Source organism: Rattus norvegicus, chromosome 2, assembly GCF_036323735.1.
Source record: "Rattus norvegicus strain BN/NHsdMcwi chromosome 2, GRCr8, whole genome shotgun sequence".
NCBI lineage: Eukaryota > Metazoa > Chordata > Mammalia > Rodentia > Muridae > Rattus > Rattus norvegicus.
Window position 1 is genome coordinate 197,633,333 of NC_086020.1, and position 16,999 is coordinate 197,650,331.

General features: G+C 42.4%; 1 protein-coding gene and 1 pseudogene across 1 annotated transcript; one reads left to right on the top strand and one right to left on the bottom strand.

The window, feature by feature from the left end:
* Positions 1 to 841: 841 nt before the first annotated feature.
* Rbm15 (RNA binding motif protein 15) lies at positions 842 to 9,365 on the bottom strand. The gene is made up of 2 exons (NM_001399561.1): positions 5,632 to 9,365; positions 842 to 1,737 (listed from the first exon to the last, which is right to left on the bottom strand). Exons 1-2 carry the CDS (start codon positions 8,495 to 8,497, stop codon positions 1,715 to 1,717), a joined length of 2,889 nt encoding a protein of 962 aa, NP_001386490.1. The 5' UTR covers positions 8,498 to 9,365; the 3' UTR covers positions 842 to 1,714.
* A 418-nt stretch (positions 9,366 to 9,783) lies between these two features.
* Rps13-ps5 (ribosomal protein S13, pseudogene 5) lies at positions 9,784 to 13,150 on the top strand (annotated as a pseudogene).
* Positions 13,151 to 16,999: the final 3,849 nt, after the last annotated feature.

Consider the following 16,999-nt stretch of genomic DNA (forward strand, 5'->3'; position numbering starts at 1 on the left):
AAATAAAGCACAGAAGAATTACCAAGAACAAAGTTGCAGAATTTTATAAATACCTAAGTGAGGAGAGGGAGCTTAACACCCGCAGTGTCTAAAGACTTCCAAGAAGAGAAACATAACCAAAGCATTAAATGCCCTCACCCTAGTAATTATATTTTTGACCTCTAAAAAACCCTCTTACCTGTTTACAAGTTTATACAGCTGTTAACCACTGGAACACCACCTTGTAGAGTATAACCGTGGCATCCTTGGTTGATAATCACCTGTTGCCTAGCAATCATCATCCCGCATGGAGACAAGACAGCACTAGGGCTCTTCCATCCGAGGTTAAAATTCAAAACAAGCCCAACAAGCCTGCATGTCAAGGTGGTCTTCGTCTGCAACTAAAGTTTAAAACTGGCAAACAACCATGGTGTCTGAAGCCAAAGGTGCAGAACTGCTGGCTTCCTCTTGAACTCCAGCGTTGTCACTGTGCACTGAAGTATCCTGCTGCAAACAGGGGAGTTTTTCTCCTGTACTGGGAACCGGCTTCCAAAGCTCAAGAGCCCCTGTACAGGATAATGCAGGAACTAAAGGCAAACAAAATCCTCCTTAAGGATGCCTCCATTTTTTCCTCACAATCTGTACTACCAACCGAAGTGATTGGGCCTGAGTGTGCGTTCGAACCTATGAAACCGTCACGGTGCATGCGCATCCAAGGCATGTGGAACCACAGGTCAAATAAGGCACAGATACCAAGTAACGGTTCTAATTACAAATGCTAGCTCTCAGGAACTCTTCATCCATTCAGAACTAAACCCATCACTGCATAACTCTGGTAAGAAGCCCCTGGAGACGGAGGAGCTCCTCAAATGTGTCAGGAAAGGCTTTATTAACATCATCATTAACATTTAAAAAGCAACCGGAGCATTTCTCCTTCTTTTGGCAATTTGGTGCAAATGTTAAAAGTGCAAGATAATGCAACTTCAAACTTTTCTTCAAATTAAAAAATGAAACTAAAGCCAAACGTGATGGGTGAACAAAATAAATCAAAACTTAAATTTCAGGAACTCCGGCTCTTCAACCAGCAAAGCCCCCGACTCGTGCACTGTGGTGGGAGGCTTAGAGTGCTTGCCCCGCTTCTTGCATGCCAGCAAACAGCACCCTCATCGTGTGTTGAGGACCGAGAAGCAAAGGATCCCCTTCACTGCAAACAAAGGGGGTCACTGTAACACTATGATCCTTCAGAATTGACACACCGTGATAGTCAAAATGAAATTGATGATCTCCCTGCTTCTTGCTCAAGACATACAAGATCTGAGCAGCAGCAAGTACCCCCTCCGCTGCAAACAAAGGGGTCAAGGTTTGCCGTCAATTCACTTCCAGGCAGAAAAACATTTTCCTCAAAAGAAACAATTTATTTAGAATAAAACAAAAGCAGCTCAACTGTGAGCCCATGTTTGAGTGACAGCTACTTTTAAGCTGTGTGAGCCATAAAAAGGGTTTTTCTTTACTTTTCCAGAAATCTTGTGTACACAGCACAAAGCAAAGAGGTCATTTTTCCACTTAAAACACCGGCATTGGCATCACAATAGCAGATACACAATGTTAAGCTGCCATTTTAGTAAAATGCACAAAATACTAAACAGATTAGCTTTCTTCCATCAGAGGCCCATGTAAACTCCACATAAGCCACTTCTCTTCAAAAAGGTCCATTAGAGCTTTGAATTCCGTATCTTCATCCGATGTTCACCAGTTTTGCTTGCGGGAGGGGGAAAAAAAGGTTATTCAGTACAAACGTTTACAGTATTAAAAATATATATATTTCCCCTATGCCATTATAGATGAACATAGTATTAACAAGACCTTCCTGGATAGTCCACTTTAACTTCAAAAAGCACCAATAATATCCACTGGCACAATCCTTGAAATAAATTTACTATGTGAATACACAAATAACAAATAAAACAATAGGGTGTGACTTTTTAAAAGACTTATCAAGGATTATAGGACTGAAGATACTGTTTATCCTCAAAAAAAAAAAAACAAAAAAAAAACAAACAAACAAACAAAAAAAACCTGACTAACACATGGCCAAATGTTCAGGAAAAAGCAAATTTATAATTAACCAATATCCTCTAAACACAACTAAAAAACTGGAATAGAAAGATGGAGTTTAGACAACTTTTAACCCCTCTACGCTTATTTATATTATTCATATGGAGTGATAAAGACTGCTCCATTACTAGGTAGATAGGGGTTAAAGCTACAAAGCCATTTACAAACCACCTTTACCTATGTTACCAAAGACAGTATAGGTGTTTCTGTTAAGAAAACACACATACAATTTGCTAAACAGTCAGAAAATACTTCAGGACTCATACTTTTCAATTCTGTTTAAGTCACATAAGAACTCTTCATCAAGCTTAACAATTTACTGTAGTTACCTGAAATCATTTCCCACCATTAAGGATATCACTTTAACCAGAAAGCTAACAAAGCTAACTCTGGTTCCTGTTCTCATACCTTACTCCTATTTCAAAACCAGACTTTGTGAAAAAGACAGGTGGAAAAAGGTTCAGAAATTGTCTCCATTTTCTTTTTACTTAAGTCATTAAGGCCCTCTTCAATAGAAGATCTCATAATTCTGTTACTACAGAAGTTTTGATAAATGGTTCTTATATGGATACAAACTGCAGTTCAAGCTGTGCTTGCAAAATGAGCAAGTTTATCAGCTAAAAAAAAGCTAACTTAATTTAAAAAAAAAAATTAAAGAAAAAGTCAGTGAACATCTGCCCATAACATAGTTTTTAAGTAAACTACGACTCTGACCCTGAAAAACACCTTTTACTGCTATGTATCAAATGATCTAAGAGAGTCAGTCACATAGTTTACCATCTTCAAGATATACCAAAAGCTTATAGAAGCCAGAGGATGTACATTTTAAGAGGTTAATTCTGAAAGGAAAACTACCTTCAGTTTGATGGTGTACAAGTACACATTAAAAATTTAGGACTCTGAAAAATTCTTTACAGGAAAAATCTCTATTACAACCAGCAAACACTACTCCACAATTAAGTAGAACCATTTGCTAGAAGCTAAGTGATTGCTTAACTTTCCATAAACTTTGAAGCTGTGATCATAAGTTTTAATCTTATTTTTACCACTATATTTAACACATAAATAGCATACTTAAGAAGCAGTTACGCTAAAGTACTAAAAAAAAAAAAAAAAAAAAAAAAAAAAAAAAAAAAAAAGGCTGTTAAAATGAACATTCAGGGAGGCCAGAGGATGATGTTAGATCCCATGGGACTAGGTGCTGGGAACCAAACCAAGGTCCTCTGGGAGAGAGCCAGCATGTGGTATGCAGACATACATGCAGGCAAAACGCTCATACGCATAAAATAAAATTTTAGCAATTTTAAAAGAATATCCAATATAGGATTCTGATGTGGCTAATTAGAAAAACTTACACTTTGCTGTCAATCAAACTCTGAAGGTTTTAAGTGGCTAATTGACAAATATTATGAACCTGCACAAGAGTAGGCAACACAAATAAGATGGCACTCTGTCGGTAAGCACCAAACTAATTTACATATTACAAACATTTGGGAATGGCATCAAGCCACTCATGTTTCAAAAATACTGAAGCACTAATTGATCAGATCTAATAAAAATGTAGCAGTGTCAGATAAGGGTTCAAATAAGCATGGAGCAAACCATTACAACACATTTGATTAATAGTGAAATTAGATGTCACAGACCACTTCAAAAAAAAAACAAAAACAAAAAACAAAAAACAAATAAAAAACTAAAAAGTAATGACTAGTGAATTATTTAAACTGGAAAAATCTACCTAGCTAACTAAAAACTGTACTTAAACCACATGTAACAAAGTGTTGCATTTTTGGAGGCAAAAGACACCTAAAGTCTTAGTTGGAGGATTTCAGTATTTTTCTTACAGCACACCTTTGTGCTCAGAAGGTCTAGTACATTCTTTTTCTCAAAAAAACAAAACAAAACAAAAACCTCCAAATTAAAATAAAAATCATAAATATATAGTAAAAAATGGTAAGTACGATGTAGTGATGAGGTTTGCATTCTGACATGCTTTATATATAGCCATAATGAAAAACTAAAATTATGTGACCTTTTTCTGGGTTATTACTGATACCATTTCAAGACTACAAGCTTTGAAACAAAAAGAAAACAGTTGGGTTCTGCAAGGCTTTGAGTAAGTCATGTTCACAGAATAGAAAAATGACCATGATCCAAAAACTCAAGTTCCTAATCATAATTAAATACTGGGCCCTAGTTGAAGTCCTCAGTACTTAAATCAAGGAAGAAAATCACATTAAGCCTTAGAAATCACAAGTGGTAGCAGAAGGGCACATAAAACAAACAAAAAAAGTATTATAAAGTAACAGAAGCCCTTATTAAAAACCAGATGTCAAATCCTCAGCTCTCAATTTTGTGGGGAGAGGGCTTGATGGGGGTGGGGGTGGGGAATCTGTGCAGGTAAGTTAATTACAAGTACAAGAAAAATCAAAATTAAAAAAAAAATAGTAATAATTAAAAAAAAGTTTTTCTAACACTGACATTTCAAATTTCTCCAGTCAGGCAACAGTTAGTCAAACATTAAATTTCAAAAATATTCAAAACAGTGTCACCAATATAATGCCACTACTCTTGTTTAAGCAACAACAACAACAACAACAAAACCTGAAGGAATTTTCTTCAAACAGTTTGAAGGCATTTCACAATAATCTTTTAAAAATTCTGTAATTTGGATGTTTGACTAATGTCTACGAGGGGAAATAAAAGGATTACTTATAAACCTGCAGACAACTCTTACTGAAACCAGAAATTTCTTAAGTGGATACAAAAAAACTTCATTTTTGGTTTTGAAGTATGCACAATAGAACTGTATTAACTACACTTCTCAGTCAATTAGAACACTATCCTGCACCTAACTTACCAACAAATTTTCATTTTAAAAGCATTTACTCATTTTTTGCATACCAGTTTAAGATGTAAATGGTTCATAACACAAGTCAACTTTTACCAATTACTGCTACAAACATGGGATACAAAACTCAAAAACTAATGATATATTAAAGCAAACTTTCTGGGAATAAACTGTGTATATAAAGAAATACGCAAACACCTGATTAAAATAATTGGACTTTGCCAATACCTGATCAAATTTTAGTCACACAATGCTTCTAGTATAAATTATCTATGCACCAATCAAATCATTTTCAGTACAGTGTAAATATTTTCAGAAGGTTCCTTTCTCCAAATTATGATTTTAAAAATTGTGGGTTTATCATTTTGAGGATTTTTTTTTTTTAAAAACTCAAGATTGAAAAAGAAAAAATAAAAAACCTGAAGAAAAAGAAAAATTATCAGGGTAAGAACTCCTAATTAAAGCAAATCTATCTTCCTGCTACCTTCAGGGCATCCCTTTCACTTAATAACTAAACTGCCCCATTATCTATTTTAAGGAGGTTTACAAAAATATATATATAAAAAAAAACCAACTAAACTAAATGAAAGAAATTTTCATCTGATGCTGTATCCCATTACACATCACAAAACAAGGAACCATGTCAAAGTAGTAAATACAAGTTACACATGGACTTTAGGACGCACCACGGACAATGATCATGACCAGGTAATCTTCTTCAGATTTGGCCAGTGCCTTGGCAGGGGAATCCAGGAACTGCTGAGAGAACTCACAAGGTGGGAAGGCATGAAGAACCCCGGTGTTTTCCTTGTCTTTATTGCCTCCCACAGGGAGGCTGATCACCCCAGCTGCCTGCTTTTGCTTTAAATAGGACACAAGGTTCCTAAGTGGCCTCTGAGTAGAGGCGGCAGTGTCTGATGTGGCTGAGGAAGAGGAGGATCGGCTGTCAGAACTTCCAGGTACAGCTAGGAGAATGGCATAACCATTAGGCCCTGCCACTTTGATGCGTCGAGTTACTTCATCCAACTTGGGCTGGTCCAAACGGAGCCGCTGAGTGATCTTGAGCTGGGCTACTTTGCCTCCAGTGGAACCCTCCACAAGTAGACTGCTAGCAACTTGGAGGTCACCCTGCAATAGATGCATGTTGGAAGGGAAGTTGCTGTTCTTCAGTAGAAGCATGCCCTGCCAAGCCAAACAGAGTTTGGGAGAGGATGCTGCCACAGGAGCTGTCCCTCCATCCTGTTTCTGGGAAGGTGGCTTCTGCTTTGATGAAGAAGTGCTGGCACTGGGTGTATTGCCATCAGATCGGTCTTCCTTTTTCAGAGGGGTTTTTCCCTCTGTGGGAGCAGCTGTCCGGTGCTTCCTATCCCGTTCAGCTGATGCAGAGTTTTTACGGTCTCGTTTGTCACTCTGGCTCTTCTCCAAACTGCCCCGTCTATCTCTGACTGGGGAAGGCCTTTCCAAGAGTAGAAGACGAGATGATCGATCATTGTCACTGTTGTAACGATCTCTGTTACTGCTCAGTTCTGGACTTCGGTCAGGAGAAGGAGTGCAGTGACGCTGTTTTCGAGGCCGGTCACTCTCGGGTGATCTATCAAGATGCCGTCCTCCACTTTCCTCAGGCAGCCTTCGCTTCCTTGGCTGGTCCCTGCTGCTAGGCAAATCCCGGTCACCTCTGTCCCTGTCCAGTGACCAGCCATCCCTCCTTCGATCCAAGCTATCCAGTGGCTCATAAGCAGTGACGGCACTAGTTGCAGCCCGAGCACTGCGTTCCCGAACCGGTGGCGGGGGTGGCACCCAATCAGAATCGGGATAAAGGTCCCTATCACGATCTCTGTATAGTAAGGGTGGTGTCCGGTCCCGAGCACTCCTCAAAGGGTCAGGTGCTCGATGTCCAAAAGTATCTGTCACTAGTTCATAATGGGTTAAGGGCAGAGGCTGAAGATACTGCTGCTGGTAACGATGTTCTGTGTCTGCAAAGTCTACCCTAAGGCGACGATCTGGGCCACCAAGTGGGAATCCACGCATATGGGTCCAGGCAGCATGAGCTGCATCCAAGCTTTCATACTGTATATATGCCCAACTGTCACCTTTTCGGTAGTCTATGGTTCGAATGGTGCCAAATCGATCAAATTCTCGTGCCAGGGCAGCAAGAGGCACCCAAGGTCCCAGACCACCCACCCAAAGTCGGGTAGTGGGTGTGGCTTTCCCATAACCAATCTTGATTGGATTCCGAATTATAATTTTGCCAGACATTGCTATTTTGGCCCTGTGAGACATGTCTAGGTTCTCAAATTTGAGAAAGCCGTAAGTACTGGTCTGGCCACGAGAAGGCCTCTTAATGTCCACTTCTGTGATGACTCCAAAACGATCAAAAGCCCTTCTCAGATCATTTTCTGTCACAGTGATATCTAAGTTGCCCAAGAAAAGTGTCCGGTTGGCACGCTGATCATCCTCAGGTGATATCTCATCCACTTCTCGGAATGGAGCAGCACCTGCTCCAGCTCCCACCCTCGGCTCAAGACTATATGCTGGCCGCACTCTGTCATAGAACGGATAGTCTCGTTCTCTTTCCAGCTCTCGGGGCAATGGTGGCGGGGGTGGAGGAGGCAGGCGGCCAAGAGCCAACTGCTGCAACCGGTAGTCTCTGTATCCCAAAGCAGCACCGCCAGGAGAAAGCGATCTCTGACCTCCACCTCCTCCAGGGGCGTGCCTGTGGCTACCTACAGAGCTTCCGACCACGCTGGACGACGGGGCGTAAGTATCTTTGTCTAACGGGGAGCGGCTGCGGCGCCGGCTCACATACACGGCTTCTATCTTCAGAGGCCGGTCATAGAGCACCAGGCGGCCTCTGGCATGCTTGGCCGCCCTCGCGTCCTCTGGCCTCCGGAAGTTCACAAAGGCTACCCGCTCATCCCCGCTGCCAGAACCTGAGAGATGACTGATTTTGACACTTACATCACCGAAGCGTTTGAACTCGTGAAACAGTCCGTCCTCCACCGCTTCGTCACTCAGCTGGGACCCCAATTCGCTTATCTTCAGGGTCTTGTACTCCACGCCGTCCCCGCCGCCAGGCGCTGAGGAGGCGGCCCCAGAGGAACGTGACTCCCCGCCTCCACCCCGGGAGCTGCTGCGCGACTCGCCCCCGCCTGAGGAATTTTTGGTGCTTGGGGAGCTGTAACTATGCAAGCGGCTACTGGAGCTGCCCCCACCGGTATCATACTCGCGGCTGCCGCCTCGGCTGCTGGACTTGTCCAGATGAAGGCTCCGCCGCGACCCGCCGCTGTCCGTCTTCCCGCTGCTGCTCCCATTGCTGCCGCCAGAGCCCCCTAACTTCTTGCTCCGTTCCCCACGAGAACTGGAGTCCTCACCGCCACGGGAGCGTTTGGGCTTGACTGGCGAGCGCTCCTTTCCTTTCATTGTTGAGGGTCGCCGGAGGTCGTCTCTGCGGAGCTGACTAACCCGCCACCCCGCGCTCGTTTCACACAGCGGACTCGCACGCCGCCATCTTGGACTCCGCCGCGGCAAAGGCTCCCGCCCCGCAGACCTCATTGGTCAATTAATTCACTCTTCAGCTTTCTCATTGGAAAAACTATTTGTCCGTCTTTACATCTCCCCGCGCTCCGGGAAGGCGCCCGCCCCGACGCTGTTATTGGGTTCCCAACGCCCTAATCGCAGTACCTCATTGGTTATATTCGTTGTCTATCTTAACGGTTCCTCGCGCCAGGCTGTAGCTCCGCCCCTCGCACTTCATGGTCACCTGACCCAAAGCCTAGAAGCGTTGATTGGACAAAAAGTCTGCCCTGTAACGGTACTTCTAGCACGGCGAAAGCAGCGATCCCACCTTCTCTTCCCTTTCATTGGTTTATGGCCACGTCCTTTAAATCACTACTTGGGAAGTCTGGACATCAGTTCAGGCGTTTTTCCCTGAGAACTTGGCTCTCTCGGATCTCGCGAGAGACAAAGAGCTCGCTCGCTCACTCGCTCGCTCTCTTTCAACCCCAGTCTTCCAACTTCTCCGGCGGCTGAATAAAGTTTAAATCTGATTGGATGTTGACGAGGAAAATGATTGGATAAAAGCGCTGTCCATCACTCACTTAAAGGAGTAGGCCCATAAACTGAGGAGTCTGAAGGTGAAAGACTCTACCACGCGCTTGCTGTGCGACGTCACTTAGCTGTCGCGAGACGGTGACAGTGAGTCAGGCCCGCCTCCCCGCGCTTTCGGCGTTCTCTTAAACATTTGTTAGGTCCTACGGCGTACTTGCCTGTGCTTCGGTCCTTCGAGTCTGGAACTTGCGGGCTCCGCACTGTCCTGTCTGGGCGGGACAATGGGCTCGGTGGTCCTTCCGGCTGCTGGCCCTCGATCCGCTTAGGCAGCTGTCCCGGGAAGTCCAGCCGACACCATCTTAGTTAGCAGCCTGAAAAAGCCCCACCCCCGTGCGCGAGAAAGCGCCTGCCCCGGTCTGTGCGGCTGGCTGGGGCGGTGAGTTCAGGGTTCACTGAGCCTCGGGTCACGCTGACGCCCTGGGCGGTACCGAGTCACAGCCCGCCCGCGGACATAGGAAACAGAGCGCAGCCCTGGCCGCCTTGGGCCCGGCAGTGACCTACACTCCGGGCTTCCGGGCCTACCGACTGGTCTGACCTGCAGGACCACTTGCAGGCCTTTTTTGCTTCCTGATTTATGTTGTGAAAATGTGTAGGATTTGCATTCATAAAAGATTTGTGAAAGGTAGCTGTGCTTAGCTTTAATATGTAACGCTTCTCACTGTGCGGGTACTACATTTATCTCGTTTCTTGGACCTCAGCACTCCGATTAATCCATATTAGGATCCAGTAACATGGCCACCTTGTCCCCTCCTAGATCCCCCTCCTTTGACTCCTTTAACCCTGATTCAAATCTAAACGTCTCCCCGCCACCAACTTCGGTGACCCCATGCATCTGTAAGGAGTCTCGTAAGCTTGTGTAATACTGGTGATCATAAGATTAGATGGGTAGGGGTTGGGGATTTAGCTCAGTGGTAGAGCGCTTGCCTAGCAAGCGCCAGGCCCTGAGTTCGGTCCCCAGCTCCGAAAAAAAGAAAAAAAAAAAAAAAAGATGGATAGTCTATACCACTGGTGCTTACCTCCTGGTGAGGGGAAATAGGCTTTTTTTTTTTTTTTTTTTTCTTTTTTCGGAGCTGGGGACCGAACCCAGGGCCTGGCGCATGCTAGGCAAGCGCTCTACCACTGAGCTAAATCCCCAACCGCGAAATAGGCTTTTTTGCAGTCTCCCCAAATATGTACCTTGAAGACATTAGAAAGATTCTGGTATTCCCATCTTTTAAGACTGAGTTGAGAATGTGTTTTAAAACAGGACATTTTACAAGGTGATAAGAATGCCCCCCCCAAAAAAAACCCTTAATTCTAAATTTAAAAGCTATTTGAAGACTAGATACAGCAACCTGATTAGCCCTATTTCAGCCGATTTGTTTTGTTAGTATATAATCTTGAAATTGGTGAATACTTGGTCCAAAATCTCTTGATTACATCAAAAAGATTTGAAAGAAGCCTGATAGGTAAATTATAAACCCCAAAATACTATAAAGCATAGACATACTTGTATTAAAAGTTGCTGTTGTGTGGCTTTTGGAGCACCTATATCCCAGCTACTCTTGAGGGTAAGGATCATAAATTCTTCATTAGCCTGAGTAACTTGATAAGTTGGTGAGATTCTGTCTTAAAACCAACCCCACACAAAAGAAGTCTGGAGACACAGTTCAGGAACCTTGGGCACCTAAGTGAAGCTCTAGGTTCAATTCTTAGTGGAAAAATATTCTTTTTTTTAAAGCACAGTATAGAGTTTATTCAGGGCATGGGGAGGGGAGTTAAGAGGATAGGAGAGAGAGAGAGAGAGAGAGAGAGAGAGAGAGAGAGAGAGAGAGAGAGAGAGAGAGAGAGAAGTTGAGGCTGGCCATGAGCATGTGGAGAGCAGGGCGAGGGAGGGAATGGGGAGGAGAGATTGGGGGCAGGAAGGCAAGAGCAAGAGAGGAGCAAGAGAGAACCGGAAAAAAAATATTCTTTTAAAGATTTTAGCAGGCCTGGTGATGTACCCCTTTAATCCTACCACGTGAAAGGCAGAAGCAGACAGATCTTGCTGAATTCAAGGCCAGATTTGCTCTTTGCTGCCAGATCTCCGCCATCATGTAGGCTCCGGCAAGGGCCTGTCCCAGTCGGCTCTGCCCTACATCCACTTAAGCCCTGCATCCTGAAGTGGTTGAAGTTAATGTCTGATGACGTGAAGGAACAAATTTACAAGTCGGCCAAGAAAGGCCTAACTCCCTCCCAGATAGGTGTGAGCCTGAGGGACTCACATGGTGCGGCACAGGTCAGTTCTTTTGTGACTAGAAATAAAATCTTGAGAATCCTTAAGTCCAAAGGCCATGCCCATGATCTTCCTGAGGATCTCTACCATTTGATTAAGAAAGCAGTTGCTGTCCGAATGCACCTTGAGAGGAACAGAAAGGATAAGGATGCTAAATTCCGCCTGATTCCGATAGAGAGCAGAATTCACCGGTTGGCTCCATACTATAAGACTAAGTGTATGCTCCCACCCAATAGGAAATAGGAGTCATCACAGCCTCTGCTCTAGTGGCATAAATGCTGTTGTGTACATAAGCACTTTGAGTAAAAAAAAAAAGACCAGCCTTATCTATATAGTGAATACTAGGCCTGCCAGGATTATGTAATGAGACCCTGTCTTTAAATATTTATGTGAATATCTGCATGTATGTTAGTGTTCTAATCCCCAGAGAAGCCAGAGAGGGTGATAGAGCCCCAGAGAAGCTGGAATTACAGGGTTGTGAGTCACCAACATAGGCCTCTGGGAAAACAAACTGTGTCCTCTGTAAGAGCAGCAAGTACTTTTAACCCCTGAGCCACCTCTCCAGGCCTGCAAAAATAATATTTAAAAGACCGTTAGCATAAATGCCATCAATCAGAGAAATATGTGTATAATAAACTACCAATTGTCGTTTTAAAAATTGTGTGTTGCATATACATGCTTACATTTTATTGAAATTATTACAGAAATTGCTCTTAGGCGCAGGGCGGAGGCTCTGGAATTAGCAAGAGACTTTTTGACATTGTAAATAAAAATTTCCTTGTAGGATTTAGTTTAAAAATATACAATAGTAGAATATTTTCGGAAGAGCACCCCATGTTCTGAACGCAGAGACTCGACAATCATAAGATCATGTCAATCTTTTTTCTTTAAGTCTATCATCTTATTCCCATCCTTGCCTACTCTATTATTCTATTCCAGGCATGTCCAATGCATTTTGCCTCAGATGTGGAATCCACCATTCCTTCAAAAATGGTTCTCTTTAGTGGAAAACAATACTGAAAAATAAAACTTTGGATATTGGGAGATAAAATAGTTGTACATATAATCTCTAAAATAGCATAAAGAACTTTTCATGGGTGTGTTCATCTATTTTAAGATTATATGAATACTACAGAAAAGGACATTGGATTAAACTTTAACCTGATTACTCAATGTAATAGTCAATCCAGAAAAACTATGAGTGACTGTTTTCAGCCTAAATCGATTAACATAGTGACTCACTGATGCAAAGGCAAGATAAGGACCAGTCAGTGTAGTTCCTGGACCTAATGGCAGGAGTCTGAGGGAAGCAACTGAGAACTAGAAACTAGAACTGAGAAAGATTGAAAGAGATGAAAAGGGACAAACAACTCAGTGGCTCGTCCTTTGGAAGCATCAGGGAGCTTGGTAAAAGCTAGGAAGGCTTCCAAGGGAACTGGAGTCCTTCCTGGAGCCAAGAGGACTGGTAAAGTTAATGCTAACAGCAAAGGCCATCACCTTTTGGCAGTAAGAGTCAAAATATAGCCTGTTACATGTTTGCCCATGACAGAACAGAATGATGACCTAAGCATTAAAAGTGTAATCTTTTTATTCTGCTTGTACTTGACTTTAAGCAAATGTTCATTGAAATAGAAAGCAAACATTGAGAAGACTTGCTGTGATTAAGTGATTTATTTTGTTTTCATTTCCTTGGGTTCTTTGAAGCACTAAGCTGTGTAAGTGAGGTTTAGCTTTACACGTGTACCTTGAGGAGGGCTGAGAAAGGATAAACCTGACCCGTGGTATAAAGGGCAAAGACTTGAAACTCTTCTTTGGGTGTTGTCAATAAAGTTGTTAAGATGCAATCCAAGCTTTCCTCTTGTCTCCAAGTGATCAGTGGCCAGATTCAGGAGGGCAACTGCCCTCAGTGATCATGGTGTTTATGACTAGAGTTAAGCTAGCTACAAATTCCCCTAGCACCATAGTAGTGCATTGTCAACCTGTTCTTTTAGTGCTCTGCCAAAATCCAAGAAATAGTGGTGAGGAGAAGCTTTTGTAGCCCATTTTGCTTTAGTATTGGCCCACTGGAGTTATACTACTGGAATCCTTGAGGGAAAGTTACTAGCTTTCTCTGTAAAGTGTTTTCACCATCTCCTTTAAAATTTCTCTTAAATATGAAAGAAAAAAATCAAAAGTACATGCACAACTTTAAAAATATCAGTATAATTTCAATGTTCTTTCCATCTTTATTCTTCCTGGGTTTTATTGTGTTATATCTAGACAATGCTTGCAATATGAATTTATTGAGAGCTGTTTAATTTCCTGGTATATGCAAACAGGCCTAAAGCTTGAAACTTAACATTTTTCCCTTCCATAATAGTAGATTAAAATTTTCTGTCTCATATCCCGATATAAAATGAGTGATCTCTTTTTTTTTTTATTAACTTGAGTATTTCTTATATACATTTCAAGTGTTATTCCCTTTCCCGGTTTCCGGGCAAACATCCCCCTCCCCCCTCCCCTTCCTTATGGGTGTTCCCCTCCCAACCCTCCCCCAGTTGCCGCCCTCCCCCCATAGTCTAGTTCACTGGGGGTTCAGTCTTAGCAGGACCCAGGGCTTCCCCTTCCACTGGTGCTCTTACTAGGATATTCATTGCTACCTATGGGGTCAGAGTCCAGGGTCAGTCCATGTATAGTCTTTAGGTAGTGGCTTAGTCCCTGGAAGCTCTGGTTGCTTGACATTGTTGTACTTTTGGGGTCTCGAGCCCGTTCAAGCTCTTCCAGTTCTTTCTCTGATTCCTTCAACGGGGGACCTATTCTCAGTTCAGTGGTTTGCTGCTGGCATTCGCCTCTGTATTTGCTGTATTCTGGCTGTGTCTCTCAGGAGCGATCTACATCCGGCTCCTGTCGGTCTGCACTTCTTTGCTTCATCCATCTTGTCTAATTGGGTGGCTGTATATGTATGGGCCACATGTGGGGCAGGCTCTGAATGGGTGTTCCTTCAGTCTCTGTTTTAATCTTTGCCTCTCTCTTCCCTGCCAAGGGTATTCTTTTTCCTCATTTAAAGAAGGAGTGAAGCATTCACATTTTGATCACCCATCTTGAGTTTCGTTTGTTCTAGGGATCTAGGGTAATTCAAGCATTTGGGCTAATAGCCACTTATCAATGAGTGCATACCATGTATGTCTTTCTGTGATTGGGTTAGCTCACTCAGGATGATATTTTCCAGTTCCAACCATTTGCCTACGAATTTCATAAAGTCATTGTTTTTGATAGCTGAGTAATATTCCATTGTGTAGATGTACCACATTTTCTGTATCCATTCCTCTGTTGAAGGGCATCTCGGTTCTTTCCAGTTTCTGGCTATTATAAATAAGGCTGCGATGAACATAGTGGAGCACGTGTCTCTTTTGTATGTTGAGGAATCTTTTGGGTATATGCCCAAGAGAGGTATAGCTGGATCCTCAGGCAGTTCACTGTCCAATTTTCTGAGGAACCTCCAGACTGATTTCCAGAATGGTTTTACCAGTCTGCAATCCCACCAACAATGGAGGAGTGTTCCTCTTTCTCCACATCCTCGCCAGCATCTGCTGTCACCTGAGTTTTTGATCTTAGCCATTCTCACTGGTGTGAGGTGATATCTCAGGGTTGTTTTGATTTGCATTTCCCTTATGACTAAAGATGTTGAACATTTCTTTAGGTGTTTCTCAGCCATTAGGCATTCCTCAGCTGTGAATTCTTTGTTTAGCTCTGAACCCCATTTTTAATAGGGTTATTTGTTTCCCTGCGGTCTAACTTCTTGAGTTCTTTGTATATTTTGGATATAAGGCCTCTATCTGTTGTAGGATTGGTAAAGATCTTTTCCCAATCTGTTGCTTGCCATTTTGTCCTAACCACAGTGTCCTTTGCCTTACAGAAGCTTTGCAGTTTTATGAGATCCCATTTGTCGATTCTTGATCTTAGAGCATAAGCCATTGGTGTTTTGTTCAGGAAATTTTTTCCAGTGCCCATGTGTTCCAGATGCTTCCCTAGTTTTTCTTCTATTAGTTTGAGTGTGTCTGGTTTGATGTGGAGGTTCTTGATCCACTTGGACTTAAGCTTTGTACAGGGTGATAAGGATGGATCGATCTGCATTCTTCTACATGTTGCCCTCCAGTTGAACCAGCACCATTTGCTGAAAATGCTATCTTTTTTCCATTGGATGGTTTTGGCTCCTTTGTCAAAAATCAAGTGACCATAGGTGTGTGGGTTCATTTCTGGGTCTTCAATTCTATTCCATTGGTCTATCTGTCTGTCTCTGTACCAATACCATGCAGTTTTTATCACTATTGCTCTGTAATACTGCTTGAGTTCAGGGATAGTGATTCCCCCTGAAGTCCTTTTATTGTTGAGGATAGCTTTAGCTATCCTGGGTTTTTTGTTATTCCAGATGAATTTGCAAATTGTTCTGTCTAACTCTTTGAAGAATTGGATTGGTATTTTGATGGGGATTGCATTGAATCTGTAGATTGCTTTTGGTAAAATGGCCATTTTTACTATATTAATCCTGCCAATCCATGAGCATGGGAGATCTTTCCATCTTCTCAGGTCTTCTTCAATTTCTTTCCTCAGTGTCTTGAAGTTCTTATTGTACAGATCTTTTACTTGCTTGGTTAAAGTCACACCGAGGTACTTTATATTATTTGGGTCTATTATGAAGGGTGTCGTTTCCCTAATTTCTTTCTCGGCTTGTTTCTCTTTTGTATAGAAAAAGGCAACTGATTTATTTGAGTTAATTTTATACCCAGCCACTTTGCTGAAGTTGTTTATCAGCTTTAGTAGTTCTCTGGTGGAACTTTTGGGATCACTTAAATATACTATCATGTCATCTGCAAATAGTGATATTTTGACCTCTTTTCCGATCTGTATCCCCTTGATCTCCTTTTGTTGTCTGATTGCTCTGGCTAGAACTTCAAGAACTATATTGAATAAGTAAGGAGAGAGTGGGCAGCCTTGTCTAGTCCCTGATTTTAGTGGGATTGCTTCAAGTTTCTCTCCATTTAGTTTAATGTTAGCAACTGGTTTGCTGTATATGCTTTTACTATGTTTAGGTATGGGCCTTGAATTCCTATTCTTTCCAGGACTTTTATCATGAAGGGGTGTTGAATTTTGTCAAATGCTTTCTCAGCATCTAATGAAATGATCATGTGGTTCTGTTCTTTCAGTTTGTTTATATAATGGATCACGTTGATGGTTTTCCGTATATTAAACCATCCCTGCATGCCTGGGATGAAGCCTACTTGATCATGGTGGATGATTGTTTTGATGTGCTCTTGAATTCGGTTTGCCAGAATTTTATTGAGTATTTTTGCGTCGATATTCATAAAGGAAATTGGTCTGAAGTTCTCTTTCTTTGTTGGGTCTTTGTGTGGTTTAGGTATAAGAGTAATTGTGACTTCATAGAAGGAATTCGGTAGGGCTCCATCTGTTTCAATTTTGTGGAATAGTTTGGATAATATTGGTATGAGGTCTTCTATGAAGGTTTGATAGAATTCTGCACTAAACCCGTCTGGACCTGGGCTCTTTTTGGTTGGGAGACCTTTAATGACTGCTTCTATTTCCTTAGGAGTTATGGGGTTGTTTAACTGGTTTATCTGTTCCTGATTTAACTTCGGTACCTGGTATCTGTCTAGGAAATTGTCCATTTCCTGCAGATTTTCAAGTTTTGTTGAATA